Below are 14,999 nucleotides of genomic sequence, written 5' to 3' on the forward strand. Positions count from 1 at the left end.
AAATGAGCTTTTGAAGCCATGAAGCATTGTTAGACGGAATTGAGATGGATTGCCTTGGAAGTTATGAGAGTCGGAGTGTGCTTGAAGACGGCTTGCTCAGAGATAAAGTTGGATCATCTTTAAAGACTACTTATGAGCCATAAAGGTTGGCTGGTGACTACAAATGGTTTCTGTGCTTCCTCGCCCAGGCTCTTTGTGCTCCTGCAAATTGGGGTCACAATAGCGTAATCAAGGTATTCCCCCCCACTTTCCCCATCCACAGTTTAACAACTATACCAGCCAGTGGAATTCAAATTTTTTATCTTGACCCAATCCAAAGGAAGGATGGCTGAAATCCTTCCTCCCCTGTGGGGTTTCTGTTCATAAAAGAAGGACCTCATATCATAGTAAATGGTTCTTCAGATCCCTGGCCCATATCTCTGCTGCTCAGAAACCTAGTTTCCTGCTGAGAACCTTTGCTGCACTTCATAGGCTTTTTCTTCCTTGGTTATTGGGCTGTTCTTTCTGTTCCTTGGACCTCAGCTACATTTGTCCCTGGCACGCTCCAAACCTCCAGCCAAGGATTTCAAGTCACAATTGATAAAGGATATCACACAACTGATATAGCCATTGCTTGAATCACACCTTCCTCAGGGGAATATGAGTTCTTAACATTTATCACGCCAAGACACTTGTGAACTGGTTAGCTTCCTATGTGTCGCCTCACAACGCTGGCTCTGGGAAGAAGATGAAGAAGAAGACATTGGATTTGTATCCCATCCTCCACTGTGAATCTCAGAGTCTCACAGCAGCTCACAATCTCCTTTACCTTCCCACACACACAACAGACACACTGAGCTGAGAAAGCTCTCCCAGAACCTGCCCTTTCAAAGGCAACACTGTAATAGCTATGTCTGACCGAAGACCATACCAGCAGCTGCAAGTGGACGAGTGGCGAATCAAACACAGTTCTCCCAGCTTAGAGTCCGCAAACTTCATCACTACACTAAACTGGCTCTCCTTGGTGGGGCGACACAGAGGAATCTAACCAGTTCACTAAAGTCTCAGTGCTTTGTATAGACATTGCTCATACCTTGTACCAATATCATTGGATGTAAAATACTATGTCAAGAATTTATACAGATATTGTTCATACTATAATTATTAGATGGGATAATATTAAGTTGTATCAAAGTAATCAGTTGATAGCTTTTGTAATTTCCACTGGTAATTTAACAAGATACCCATGTGATTATTATACTGGTGATGTAGTAGGAAATTTAACAAAATGATTACAAAACAAGTGCCCTCTTGTTAGTGTTGGTGTGTTGTAGGATCAGTGTCTCTAGTGAAAGAAGAAAGAGAGGCATTGGGAATCACAAACTTAATAATTTTTTCTCATTATTTCCTCTCTCGTGTTCAGCTCAGGTCTCAACACAATAATGAAGCATTTGGGTGAAAAGATACAACCTAGTGACCCAGCACTGGACAACAAGATGCAGAAGATCTCCACGGCGACCATGGATTTTCCTTTGCTGCTCAGATAGGCTGGAACAAAAGAAATCCAAACACTACAAAAGATCAGCATGCTGAAAGTGATGAACTTGGCTTCGTTAAAACTATCCGGCAACTTCCTGGCTAGGAAAGCCACAATCAAGCTGATGAGGGAAAGAAGGCCCATGTAGCCCAAGACAATATAAAACATAGTGACAGACCCCTCGTTACATTCTAGTATGATACTTTGTGTCAGAGACTCTGTGTCAAAATCAGGAAAAGGTGGTGAGGTTGCCAGCCAAACCATACAAATGCTGGCTTGAACAAGGGAACAGGAAAGGATGATGGAGTTAGCCAGCCACTTCCCCACCCACTTCCTCATGCTGGACCCTGGTTTGGTGGCCATGAAAGCTACAACCACAGTAATGGTTTTGGCCAAAACACAGGAAACAGCCACTGTGAAGATGATGCTGAAAGCAGACTGTCGGAGGAAGCAGGTCACCTTCCTTGGTCGGCCAAGGAATAGAAGAGAAGAAAGTGAGCAGAGCAGGAGAGCGATGAGAAGTACGTAGGTGATCTCTCGGTTGTTGGCTTTGACGATGGGGGTGTCTTTGTGCTTAATGAAGATTCCTAGCACTGTGGCTGTGAGGAGGGAAAAACAAACAGCTATGGAAGCCAAACTAATTCCTAAAGGTTCTTCAAAAGACAAGAAGCTTAATGTCTTGGCGATGCATCCGTCTTTGTCTTTGCTTGAATATTGATCACTGCGGCATTTGATGCAATCGTCCACATCTGGAAAAAAGATTAAGAGGGACTGTAAGTTGTAACAAAGTGAGCTCAGGTAGGAAGGAAGGAAGGAAGAAAGAAAGAAAGGAAGGAAGAAAGAAACAAAGAAAGAAAGAAAGAAAGAAAGAAAGAAAGAAAGAAAGAAAGAAAGAAAGAAAGAAAGAAAGAAAGAAAGAAAGAAAGAAAGAAAGAAAGAAAGAAAGAAAGAAAGAAAGAAATGTAGGAAATTTGTTAAACCCCAGATCAAAGGAGCTCAATTTGGAGACCATTCTGTAATACTGATGGTAAAGCCGAACAAGAATTTTTCTCCCATCGCTGAAGTTTTTTTAGCTTTTGAGGAAACCTGATTGACACTTCTGAGGATCTCTGTGTTATGAAAGAGGCTAGGTTTAATTCCACTAGAGGGAGAGCCTTCTCAGTGGCAGCCCCAGTACTCTGGAACACCCTCCCAGAAGCCATCAAGGCCCTGTGGGACTTATCGCAATTCCGCAGGGCCTGTGAGACTGAACGGTTTTGGATGGCATGTGACGTCTAATGGGGTAGGACTGCCACCACACCTGGATCTATCTCGCATTAGTATTAACTGCCTAGGATCTGAATGCTTTGAGAGAGGAAAATATTATATAATCCTACCTGAATACATGAAGTAGCACCATTGCGATTTTATTTGATTGTTTTACTGTTTTAATATTGCTTATTCTTTATCATGTACTTTATGTTGTTAGCCGCTTTGATTCTTCATCGAATGGGCAGGATATAAATATAATGTAATAAATAAATAATACTTGTTTGGTAGACAGTTTGAAGATAGATTCACTTATACTGTCTACCAAACAAATTAGAACAGCGTCAATGATAATGTTATAGTTTGTTTTAATTAATGTTCTACTGGTTTTTAAGGTTAAGTTAATGCTTAATTTAATGTTCTTAATGTAATGGTTTTAATTAATGCACCATTGGTTACTATGTTGTTTATTAATGTTTTATTTATTAATGTACCATTGGTCATTGTGTTGTTAGCCGCCCTGAGCCTGCTTCGGCGGGGGAGGGCGGGGTACAAATAAAATTTATTATTATTATTATTATTATTATTATTATTATTATTATTATTATTATTATTATTATTATTATTATTATTATTATTATACCCAGCACAATTTTGATATGATTTTTGACAGTTAATGTCTAGGATTATATCATGGCTTTTTTTGAGCAGGAACACAGTTCTGGCTGGCTTTGCAACAGCAGGCATGGTGTATTATGCAAATGAGTTTCTGCTAAGCTTTTTCTACAAAAAAGCCCTAAATGAAACAATGGTGATGTCAGGGGGTGTGATCTAATATGCAAATGTGTTCCTGCTAAGCTTTTTCTAGGCAAAGAAATAAAAAACACTGATTATACCTACAGTCATATTGGATTCACCAGATGGGTATTTAAAGTCCTCATAAAAGAATAATAGAATTATAGAGATGGAAGGGACCTTCAGGGTGATCTAGTCCAACCCACTTGACAATGCAGGAAGTTCACAAATACCTCCTGCCCACACACACCCAGTTACCCCTGCTCCCTGCCCAGAAAATTGCAAAAAGAGTCAATTCTCCAGGATCACTAGGGAAACTAGCCTGGAGAAGAACTCCTGCTTTACCCAATGTGTCAAACAGCATTTCCCCTTGGAGTGTAAGAAAGGGCCATATGAACTAAGCAGTGATGGAGCCCTTCCTGCTATCCTTCCCAAGCCCTGCCTAAGTTCACGGAATCAACATTGGTGTTAGATGACCATCTAGTATTTGATTAAAAACCTCCAAAGGAGAAGCCACCACCTCCTGAGGAAGTCGGTTGCACTGAGTAACCACTCTATGTCAGGAAGTTCTCCCTAATATTTAGTCAAAAACTGTTTTGATATAATTTCACTCCCATAAGTTCGGGTCTGACTTTCTGGAGCAACAGAAAACAATTCTGCATCATCATCTATCTGACAGCTCATCAGCTACTTAAAGTTGGTGATCATATTACCTCTCAGTTGTTTCCTCACGAGGCTAAACATATGCAGATCTTTCAGTCTTTCCTCATAGCACATCGTCTCCAGACACATCACCATCTTCATAGCTCTCCTCTGAATGTGTTCCAGCTTGTCTATGTCCTTCTTAAGTTGTGGTCCCAAAAACTGAACTCAGTTATCTAAGTGAGGTCTAACCATAGCAAAGTGATACCATCACTTGGCATGATCAGGACACTATAAGCAACCATCTTTAAAAAGACAATTCAAGCTACAAGTTTTTGTTCCCAAATTATTTTCTCAATTATTCTGCCTAAATCATTCAAGAAGAAAAAGATGACTACAGATTTATACCCCGCCTTTCTCTCTAAATTAGAGACTCAAAGCGACATACAATCTCCTATATCTCCTCTCCCCACAACAGACACCCTGTGAGGCTAAGAGGATTCCGACAGCAGCTGCCCTTCCAAGGACAACCTCTGCGAGAGCTACGGCTAACCCAAGGCCATTCCAGCAGGTGCAAGTGGAGGAGTGGGGAATCAAACCCGGTTCTCCCAGATAACAGTCCACACACTTAACCACTACACCAAACTGGCTTTCTTGTTTATTGTGAATCTCAAGGGAATTTTGACTTTACATTGGCAGCCTCATTGATTGTGATGCATTCCTAAGACCCTTTTCTAATGATTTCATGAAAGTTTTTGGAACTAAAATTACTTTGACTGTCTTGTGGATTACTTTCACAAAATGAGAGCCAAGAAAAAATCACTCTGAGTCTTCTTTAAATTCCATCAAAATTTGACACCCAAATCATCTAAAGCAACCCTACATTGTGATGAATAAGATCACCTACCTGTTTGGCTTGAAATCTTCCCTTCTGGGCAGGGAACACAATCGTAGCAGCAAAATTTCTCCCCCTCCCTCTTTCTCTTATAATTTCCAGGTTTGCAGTAATCATTGCACACAGAAAGTGGCATTGTCTATTGAAGATATGAAAGGAGTTTAGGAAGAGAAAAATTAGAAATTATTGTCCATCACCTGAAGAATGCAGGAAGGCGTAAGAGATTATAATCATGATGGTATCTACGCTCAGTTTAGTCTTCACCAATTACAGCTCGTATTTTATCATAGATATTATTATCACAATTGCATTTCTTCCTTAAAACAGGAATTTTTGGGTTATAGATCCAACAAAATAACGCTATCACCTACTGTCTCTTCCAAGAGATGAATTCTCCCACGGATGCCATATAGATCTGCCCAAGTTAATGAAGACATCAGGGGAAGGAACATTTTTTTCACTATCTCGCATATCTAGAAAAGCTGCAGGTGGTTTTGGGTGATCTAAAAAGCAAAGTTATTTCAGAATTTAAAGATATATTTAAAGTGTTCAAATAAATGCTCTGGCCTGTCCTGAAGAATGAGTCCAATCAAGCGAAATAAAGACCACAAGAGGCAGATAAGGGGATACAATGTTTCTACCCTATAGAGTGGCTGAGCAGATGACAAACTGAAATAGATACCTCATTAAAAACGGTTTGCCACACAATCAAATTGTTATGAATGATGAATTCTTCTCCTTCAGCAGCAGTGGGATTGACCTGTCCAATTTTCACCCTGTGGAATGACTTGTTTGGGAATGTGACCAGGTTCGTTATATCAAATCCACCTCCCACGTCCCCTTTACCATTCAAAGACACTGTTTCTCCTGCTGAGTTATTGAATGCAATGCCTTGTAGAAGAGGGTGGACCTAGATGAAAGCAAAGCAAAACACTGGAGTCTGAGTGCTGGGATTTTGTGAAGTACTGAGATAATACAAATGTTCTACTTTCATATCTTTTCAAAGATATGCTAAGCCTGCTATTTACAGTGAATGTATTGAAATATACAGTGACTTTTTACTACTCTGATTATGACAAGAAATAGGAAGGCACAAAAATTGATTCCAAATACTGTATTCAGGGCTTGAAATCAGCAGGAGCTCACAGAAGCACAGCACCTGAACCTTCAGCCAGGGTCTTCATGCAGTGGGGAGTTCTCTCCCCATTACACACAGATCCTGGGACATATAAATGAGGTATGCTACTGATCACCTGCACCTCCCCCCCCTCTCAAAACAACCCCTGACAGTATTTATTATTATTATTGAACCAGCCAGAATTTTTTCTTAAAAAAAAAGCAACTTCTCATTTTCTACCAACATAGAGATGGCAACAGAGATTTGCTCTTGGATCAATATTACCTGCCAAGGCTGGAGATCTTGAAGTTCCATTATCTTTCCTCTATCCATTTCCATGTGATTGATTCTGGATGAGTACAGCATACGAAGAGCATGTGCTATGGCATAGACTGCATTGTATATGCTGTAGCTGTGACCAGTCATGCTCATTTCAAAAAGGGGACTATAAAGATTCTCCAGCCTCTCTTCGCCGGTACATGTTTCATTGAGCCCCACTGGCTCCTGGGGATTTGGATAGAAACAGTCAAATGCTTGCTCCCAGAACTCCTTGAGAAAACCATTCCCTTGGTTATCAAAGGGCTTTACATCTTGAAGAAATTTCTGGAATCCGTGCGGCTGATTTGAGTGAATTGTGAAGGAAAGTGTCCCATGGAAGAACTCAAACTCCATTTCCCTCTCAAGACTTGGCAGTGAAAAATCTATTTGTGGTGTCATAATCCACACTTTTCTCAATGATGCATCCTCCTTATAACTGGGATTGCCTAGAATTGGAAAAATGCTGAGTGCTATAAGGACCGCTGAGTCTCCATAGAGGATAAATGTGTTGGCTTTGCAGTCTCTGAAAGGTAGATATATATTTAAAGCTACATCAATGATAGCATCCAAGCCATTCCAGAAGGGTTTGTTTGGAATTTTGCTTATCAAAGCTGAACAGATACCATTTTGGGAAAGAAGTGGTTCCAGGGCCTTCAAGAAATGTTCTCCACTGTCATCATCCTCAGCAAGAAGCCCAACCCATGTCCATTGGAAATGAAGAAGTAAGTGGATGATCCCCATATTCTGATGGGATTCACTGGGGACCATGTGGTAAAAGGAAGGAGACTGGTTTTCATCCTTCTCTTCTGGTGCAAATGAACCATAAGTTAGCTGAAAAGAATTGTACATATGTTTTAGATGTGTAAAGTAAACTGGTTGACTACAAGTGATTGGTTTTATATGACGATTTTGTGAAGGAAGCTGTAGATTTGGAAAGAGTTGATTCATCTCAGGTTGTGGTGACTTAGTATGGTTATTGGAAATCTGTGTTTTAAAAGGATCCCACACTATCACATGAACTGATTGTGTTGCCTTATACTGTGTAAGGAACTGGTCTAATGGTCAATAATGCCTCTCCAGTTATTTATGCTAAGGGTTTGTCACATCACCTAACACATAACTTCAAAAGAAAACATCAGAGATTGAGTCTGCCATTTTGTAAGCAAAACAGACACTCTACCACTTATCCTCAGTCCTTCCTGATTCTCCCTTGTTATTCTCCTCCCTTGTGTTGAAGCAACTTTCTTTGCATTCATATTTTTTAACATTCATCCCCTCTATTTTCCTTAATTCCTCCCTCAAAGAAAATCTCATAAAATGAACATCAGAATTAGAAACATCTTCTAATCACAGATCTTACCTGTGGAATCTTGTAGAGACTTAGGATGTCTGACATGTAGGAAGAGGTTTTAAACCTAAATCCCCCAACGACAGCTACTAGGTTTTTGTGGGCATCACATTCATAGTTAGGAAAATATTGATGCAATTTATAGATCAAACCAAGGGTAGTACGATAGGTCATCTTCATATCACAGAAGTTATCATAGATGTGGAACCCAAGAGTGATATTGGGCAAGAATGAGGGATTTTGGTTGATCTCTTTTACAGCAAACACCAAAGCCAGGATGTGCTGGTGATATTTTGTCATTACACTGTAAACAGAGATATGGAAATATGAAATGAAGGATATCCAAAGGGGGGGGGGACACGCTTCTGTATTTGAAGAGAAATGGTGGAGGAGTATGTGGAGCAAGTCTGTGTGGTTGTGTAAGGTACTATACACATGTTTGAACATTAGAAGACGATACAGCACAAAGCCTGGCATTTCAATAACTACACTTGTTTAGATATATTTTCAACTCACTGTTATATGTTGTTGTTTTAACCCTTCATCTTTTGCTACTGTATCATGAGTCAAAGAACTGTCACATTCTTTGTTGGGCTAGGCTGTTGTGAATAAATGAAATAACACTACACAAGACAGAGCGAAGTAGGCAGCTGTATTGGTCTGAAGTATTAGAGAAAAATAGGAGTCGATTGCACCTTTAAGTTCAACTTAGTTTTATTCCGAACGTAAGCTTTCATGTGCTCTCTAATCACACTTCATCAGACGAGGAATCTGGCACATTGAGCAGAGCCATACAGAGCTGATAGGCCCAGAATGCAAAATGGTATAAATTTAAGAACCAGTGACAGTGACATAAAATTATATGACAGGCAGTGATTTAGAAGGCAAAATAGTAGAAATATAAGATTCAATGACAGGATAGTAAAATTAACAAATTGAGCAAACCTTTGATCTGAGTAACATGAGCATGCAAAAGCAGCAAAACAGTAGTATGTCAAAATGAGAATGTGTCTGTCAATGACTCTATTGCTATGAACCGGGGCCAAAAGGAAGGAATTATCATGTTTACCCATGCAACGAACCCACCTTTAAACATGCAACATAAATATAGTTTGTCATTAGGAGAAAAAAACATGAAAAATTTAGTGTACTACACTACACGAGACAGCATGGAATACACTGGCAGCAGAAAGTCACTTGTGTGGTGATAACAGTGCTCCAAGCATGTCCCTGTCAATAAAAGGTTGTGGGGTGTGTTAATGCTCTCTGCTTCCCTCCAGCTCAGAAAGGGTTCTTCTTTCTGGGTGAAGACAGGTGTTACTACAAACAAGCTTTAATCAATAAGATTCCAAATAGGATTGGAAAAGAGGAACACTGGGAGGGAGGACCAAGAGTCTACCTCCCCACCCCCCTTTGACCATCCATAGCCTTCTATCAACCTGTGTCAAAATGCAGGGTGCACAAGAGATACCTAATGATTCCTTACTATTGATAGCTGTGTAACTCCTGAGCTGGATGATGTTTGAATTTTATTTCAGGCACCTGGTTAAATAAATGAGAAACGATTTCACCAATGAGGACATCTCCCAGCTGGAACCATTCAAATGGAACAGGGAGAGGATCCTTCATTCCACACTTGGTTGTCTCTGCTTTGCATGAAATTGAGGGTAGAAGTAGCAGCACTAGTTCCAACATCCTACCAGGAATGAGTATCCTTCTTGTGCCTTCTCAGACTCAGCTTTCCTTCACGAGGCTACTATGGACCATGGTTGAATCTGCAAATTTCCTTTCTGGAAAGAAACTGATTTTCTGTGGTTAAAATTTCAGCAACAAAAGCACATGCCTGTTCAGAGCAAAACTATTCTGTTAGGAAATCTGTCTTCAAAAGGCAACATGTGAAGAATCAGTAGCTTTATAATAATTTCAGTGCTATTTTTATTTCTGGAATGGCCTCAAAGGCCAAAGGAGCTTTGGAGTAGAGATCAAATTACAGTGATCTGGACAATTCCCGTGGGAATTAATTACTTCTGCTGGCAATAACTTTAGAAAGTTTGGTACCAGACAGGTTAGAGTTCTGTCTGCTTTGATTGCAAGTTTGTTATGTTCATGAATGTGAACAAAGGGAGACAGATTCAAAAGTGGTATGATGAGCAAGCGTGAAGAAAATAAACCTGTGACCTTGGTGGTGGATCTGATGGAAAACTTTCTTTATGTGCAGACAACATTCAATTGAATTAGTGGTGTCCAGTTGAACTTATTCCTTCTCTTTGGCTGATTCCGCATTTGGCATTTGCCCTCCTTTCGCTCTGGGGTTGTTCCATGTGGGCCAGATTTCCTGATTCCGCATTACAGGATTTCCCCCGGATTCAATTCCCAATCTGTCCACGTCTTCTGATTTCGCATTACCGCTGCTCCCGGAGTTTCCCCCTCCCTCATACGTTTCCCTTTTTTTTTTACACGCATGCGTGTTCGCGTTACAACGTAACGTCTTTGTTAGCATTACAACATAATGCCAGAGGCATAATACTGGCAAAGTCACGTGTTTTCCTTTCGCCCTGCCATTGCCAGGTTAAACCCCATGATATCTGAGTTGGGGATCCACCGTTTTTATCCACACACGCTGAATGTTAAGCACACAGTTTTCTGTTAAAACCTATAACAAATTACAAACAGATGCGTAAGGGGGGGGGGGGGAGAAATATGCAGAGGGGTTAAGTGAGAAAGTTTCCCCAACCTGTCACTAATAACACAGGTCGAGATGCAGGACAGGAACCCGGAAGTGACCGACAGGCTGCTTCAGCGTGCTGCTGCGCCGGCCCCCTTGGCCCCACAACGATGGGACCGATGCCACAGGGACGGGCTCGAAACACTCTGTAACCCCTCAAAAGAACAGCAGTCTAGCTCGCTTCCCCCGAGCCCTGCCGCCATAAGCCTCAAGGGGGCTCATTTTGCGGCATCTCCCGGCGGGAGGGTGGCACCCGCACGGGACACATATCAAATGAAAGAGGGGGCGCAGGGCTATCAGAAACAGCCGGCGGAGGGAGTCACGAGACCACCCCACTGGGGGATCCACACCCCGAAAGTGATGAAGGTGGCGCAGACAGAGCCAACAGGACAAAATAAATAGGCTGCATTATGCAGCACAGTTGAGAAAGTGCCTTATCCCATATACTGATGAAGTAAATACAGGATCTGAGAACAAAATTGCACCAGAAGACACAAACACAAAGCTCCCTTACACTGAATCAGTGCTTGGGTCCACCAAAGTCAGTATTATCTACTCCAGTCACAAACACAAAGCTCCCTTACACTGAATCAGTGCTTGGGTCCACCAAAGTCAGTATTGTCACATAAGAACATAAGAGAAGCCCTGTTGGATCAGGCCAGTGGCCCATCCAGTCCAACACTCTGCATCACATAAGAACATAAGAGACTTTAGTGAAATATACGGTATAGTTTTAATGTTAAGATTTTATGGTTTTTAAATGCTTTGACTTTTTAATTGTAATAATTTTGCACTTTGTTTATTGTTTTATCGTTTGTTGTGAGCCGCCCTGAGCCATTTTATGGGAAGGGCGGGATATAAGTCATAGAATAAATAAATAAATAAATAAATAAATAAATAAATAAATAAATGAATGAATAAATAAATAAATAAGCCCTGTTGCATCAGGCCAGTGGCCCCTCCAGTCCAACACTCTGTGTAACATAAGAATATAAGAGAAGCCCTGTTGCATCAGGCCAGTGGCCCCTCCAGTACAACACTCTGTGTAACATAAGAATATAAGAGAAGCCCTGTTGCATCAGGCCAGTGGCCCCTCCAGTCCAACACTCTGTGCCACATAAAAATATAAGAGAAGCCCTGTTGCATCAGACCAATGGCCCCTCCAGTCCAACACTCTGTGCCACATAAAAATATAAGAGAAGCCCTGTTGCATCAGACCAATGGCTCATCCAGCCCACCACTCTGGTCACATAAGAACATAAGAGAAGCCCTGTTAGATCAGGCCAGTGGCCCCTCCAGTCCAACACTCTGTGTCACATAAGAACATAAGAGAAGCCCTGTTGCATCAGGCCAGTGGCCCCTCCAGTCCAACACTCTGTGCCACATAAGAATATAAGAGAAGCCCTGTTGCATCAGGCCAGTGGCCCCTCCAGTCCAACACTCTGTGCCACATAAAAATATAAGAGAAGCCCTGTTGCATCAGACCAATGGCTCATCCAGTCCACCACTCTGGTCACATAAGAACATAAGAGAAGCCCTGTTAGATCAGGCCAGTGGCCCCTCCAGTCCAACACTCTGTGTCACATAAGAACATAAGAGAAGCCCTGTTGGATCAGGCCAGTGGCCCCTCCAGTCCAACACTCTGTGCCACATAAAAATATAAGAGAAGCCCTGTTGCATCAGACCAATGGCCCCTCCAGTCCAACACTCTGTGCCACATAAAAATATAAGAGAAGCCCTGTTGCATCAGACCAATGGCTCATCCAGCCCACCACTCTGGTCACATAAGAACATAAGAGAAGCCCTGTTGCATCAGACCAATGGCTCATCCAGTCCACCACTCTGGTCACATAAGAACATAAGAGAAGCCCTGTTAGATCAGGCCAGTGGCCCCTCCAGTCCAACACTCTGTGTCACATAAGAACATAACAGAAGCCCTGTTGCATCAGGCCAGTGGCCCCTCCAGTCCAACACTCTGTGCCACATAAGAATATAAGAGAAGCCCTGTTGCATCAGGCCAGTGGCCCCTCCAGTCCAACACTCTGTGTCACATAAAAATATAAGAGAAGCCCTGTTGCATCAGACCAATGGCTCATCCAGTCCACCACTCTGGTCACATAAGAACATAAGAGAAGCCCTGTTAGATCAGGCCAGTGGCCCCTCCAGTCCAACACTCTGTGTCACATAAGAACATAAGAGAAGCCCTGTTGGATCAGGCCAGTGGCCCCTCCAGTCCAACACTCTGTGTCACATAAGAACATAAGGAGGGAAGGAAGGGAGGAGGGAGGGAAGGGAGGAAGGAAGGGAAGGAAGGAAGGAAGGAAGGAAGGAAGGAAGGAAGGAAGGAAGGGGGGAGGGAGGGAAGGAAGGGGGGAGGGAGGGAGGGAAGGAAGGAAGGAAGGGGGAGGGAAGGAGGGAAGGAAGGAAGGAAGGAAGGAAGGAAGGAAGGAAGGAAGGAAGGAAGGAAGGAAGGAAGGAAGGAAGGAAGAAAGGAAGGAAGGGAGGAGGGAGGGAAGGAAGGAAGGGAAGGGAGTGAGGGAAGGAAGGGAGGGAAGGAAGGAAGGAAGAAAGGAAGGAAGGGAGGAGGGAGGGAAGGAAGGAAGGGAAGGGAGGGAGGGAAGGAAGGGGGGAGGGAGGGAGGGAAGGAAGGAAGGAAGGGGGGGAGGGAAGGAGGGAAGGAAGGAAGGAAGGAAGGAAGGAAGGAAGGAAGGAAGAAAGAAAGAAAGGAAGGAAGGGAGGAGGGAGGGAAGGAAGGAAGGGAAGGGAGTGAGGGAAGGAAGGGAGGGAAGGAAGGAAGGAAGAAAGGAAGGAAGGGAGGAGGGAGGGAAGAAAGGAAGGCTGCCCCCCGCCCCCCCCCGCTTTCGGCCCCCTTACCTGCTTCCAGGGCGGCGGAGAGTCCAGCGGCGGCGGCGGCGAGTCCTGCGGCGGCAGCCTCTTCTACGCTTCCCTGGCCTCCGCCGGGCCCCGCGCGCGGGCGGGGAAGGTGGCGAGGGAGGGAGGGAGCTGCCGGCGCTGCCCTCTGGAGGCCTCCAGGGACCAGCGCCGGGCCTCTCCGCTACCGGCGCTGGCCTCTGGAGGCCTCCAGGGACCAGCGCCGGCCTGTCCGCTTCCGGCGCTGGCCTCTGGAGGCCTCCAGGGACCAGCGTCGGGCCTCTCCGCTACCGGCGCTGGCCTCTGGAGGCCTCCAGGGACCAGCACCGGCTGCTCCGCGGCCTCTCCGCGGCCTCCGCTGGTCGCTGGGGGCCCTCCAGAGACTCTGGAAGGCCCCCAGCGACCAGCGGAGGCCGCGGAGAGGCCTTCGCTGGTCGGCGCTGGTCCCGGAAGGCCCTCCAGAGTCTCTGGAAGGCCTTCCGGGACCAGCGCCGGCTGCTCCGCGGCCTCTCCGCGGCCTCCGCTGGTCCCTGGAGGCCCTCCAGAGACTCTGGAGGGCCTCCAGGGTCCAGCGGAGGCCGCGGAGAGGCCTTCGCTGGTCGGCGGTGGTCCCGGAAGGCCTTCCAGAGGCTCTGGAAAGCCTTCCGGGACCAGCGCCGGCTGCTCCGCGGCCTCCGCTGGTCCCTGGAGGCCCTCCAGAGACTCTGGAGGGCTTCCAGCGACCAGCGGAGGCCACGGAGAGGCCTCCGCCACCGCTGCCGGCCCCGCGCGCGGGCGGGGAAGGCGGCGAGTGAGGGAGGGAGCGTCCCTGCGCGTGCTCCCTCCCTTCCCCGCCGGCGCCCGCAGCCCACCGCCTCCGGGGCTGGCTAAACCCGGACCTCTAAATTGTCCCGGTATAGCCAGCCCGGGAGGCGGGAATAGGGGGCCAGAACCGGGACATTCCCGGGCTCCCGGGACGGTCTGGCCACCCTAGTTGGAAAGGAAAGGAAAGGAAAGGAAAGGAAAGGAAAGGAAAGGAAAGGAAAGGAAAGGAAAGGAAAGGAAAGGAAAGGAAAGGAAAGGAAAGGAAAGGAAAGGAAAGGAAAGGAAAGGAAAGGAAAGGAAAGGAAAGGAAAGGAAAGGAAAGGAAAGGAAAGGTCCCCTGTGCAAGCACCAGTTGTTTCTGACTCTGGGGTGACGTTGCAGTCACAATGTTTTAACGGCAGACTTTTTACGTTGTAACTTGCTATTGCCTTCCCCAGTCTTTTACACACATCCCCAGCAAGCTGGGTACAAATTTTACCGACCTCGGAAGGATGGAAAGCTGAGTCAACCTTGGAACGGCTACCTGAACCAGCTTTTGCTGGGATAGAACTCAGGTCATGAGCAGAGTTCAGATCACAGTACTGCAGTACTGCTACTTTACCACTCTGCGCCATGGGGCCACTTGAGCTAAAAAAAAGAGAATAATAAGGAGAAAAAAAATAAATAATCTTGTGATTCCTATTCCTTCTCTTTTGTCTTTCATTAGAGACACTGATCCTA

General features: G+C 44.6%; 1 protein-coding gene across 1 annotated transcript; it reads right to left on the reverse strand.

Moving 5' to 3' along the window:
* Positions 1-1,363: 1,363 nt before the first annotated feature.
* LOC132583006 (extracellular calcium-sensing receptor-like) lies at positions 1,364-9,574 on the reverse strand. Its single transcript, XM_060254671.1, has 5 exons — positions 9,366-9,574; positions 7,892-8,183; positions 6,499-7,362; positions 5,109-5,235; positions 1,364-2,265 (listed from the first exon to the last, which is right to left on the reverse strand). Exons 1-5 carry the CDS (start codon positions 9,572-9,574, stop codon positions 1,364-1,366), a joined length of 2,394 nt encoding a protein of 797 aa, XP_060110654.1.
* Positions 9,575-14,999: the final 5,425 nt, after the last annotated feature.

The sequence above is a fragment of the Heteronotia binoei genome, chromosome 15 (assembly GCF_032191835.1).
Source record: "Heteronotia binoei isolate CCM8104 ecotype False Entrance Well chromosome 15, APGP_CSIRO_Hbin_v1, whole genome shotgun sequence".
Classification (NCBI taxonomy): Eukaryota; Metazoa; Chordata; class Lepidosauria; order Squamata; family Gekkonidae; genus Heteronotia; species Heteronotia binoei.

Bases quoted from the DNA above. Each gene is read 5' to 3' on its own strand.
- LOC132583006 (XM_060254671.1), bottom strand. From the start codon at position 9,574: ATGTTGGAACTAGTGCTGCTACTTCTACCCTCAATTTCATGCAAAGCA. The intron at 8,184-9,365 runs GTAAGGAATCAT...CTCTGTTTACAG, and splicing joins GAGTTACACAGCTATCAATA to TGTAATGACAAAATATCACC. The intron at 7,363-7,891 runs GTAAGATCTGTG...AATTCTTTTCAG, and splicing joins GTCTCTACAAGATTCCACAG to CTAACTTATGGTTCATTTGC.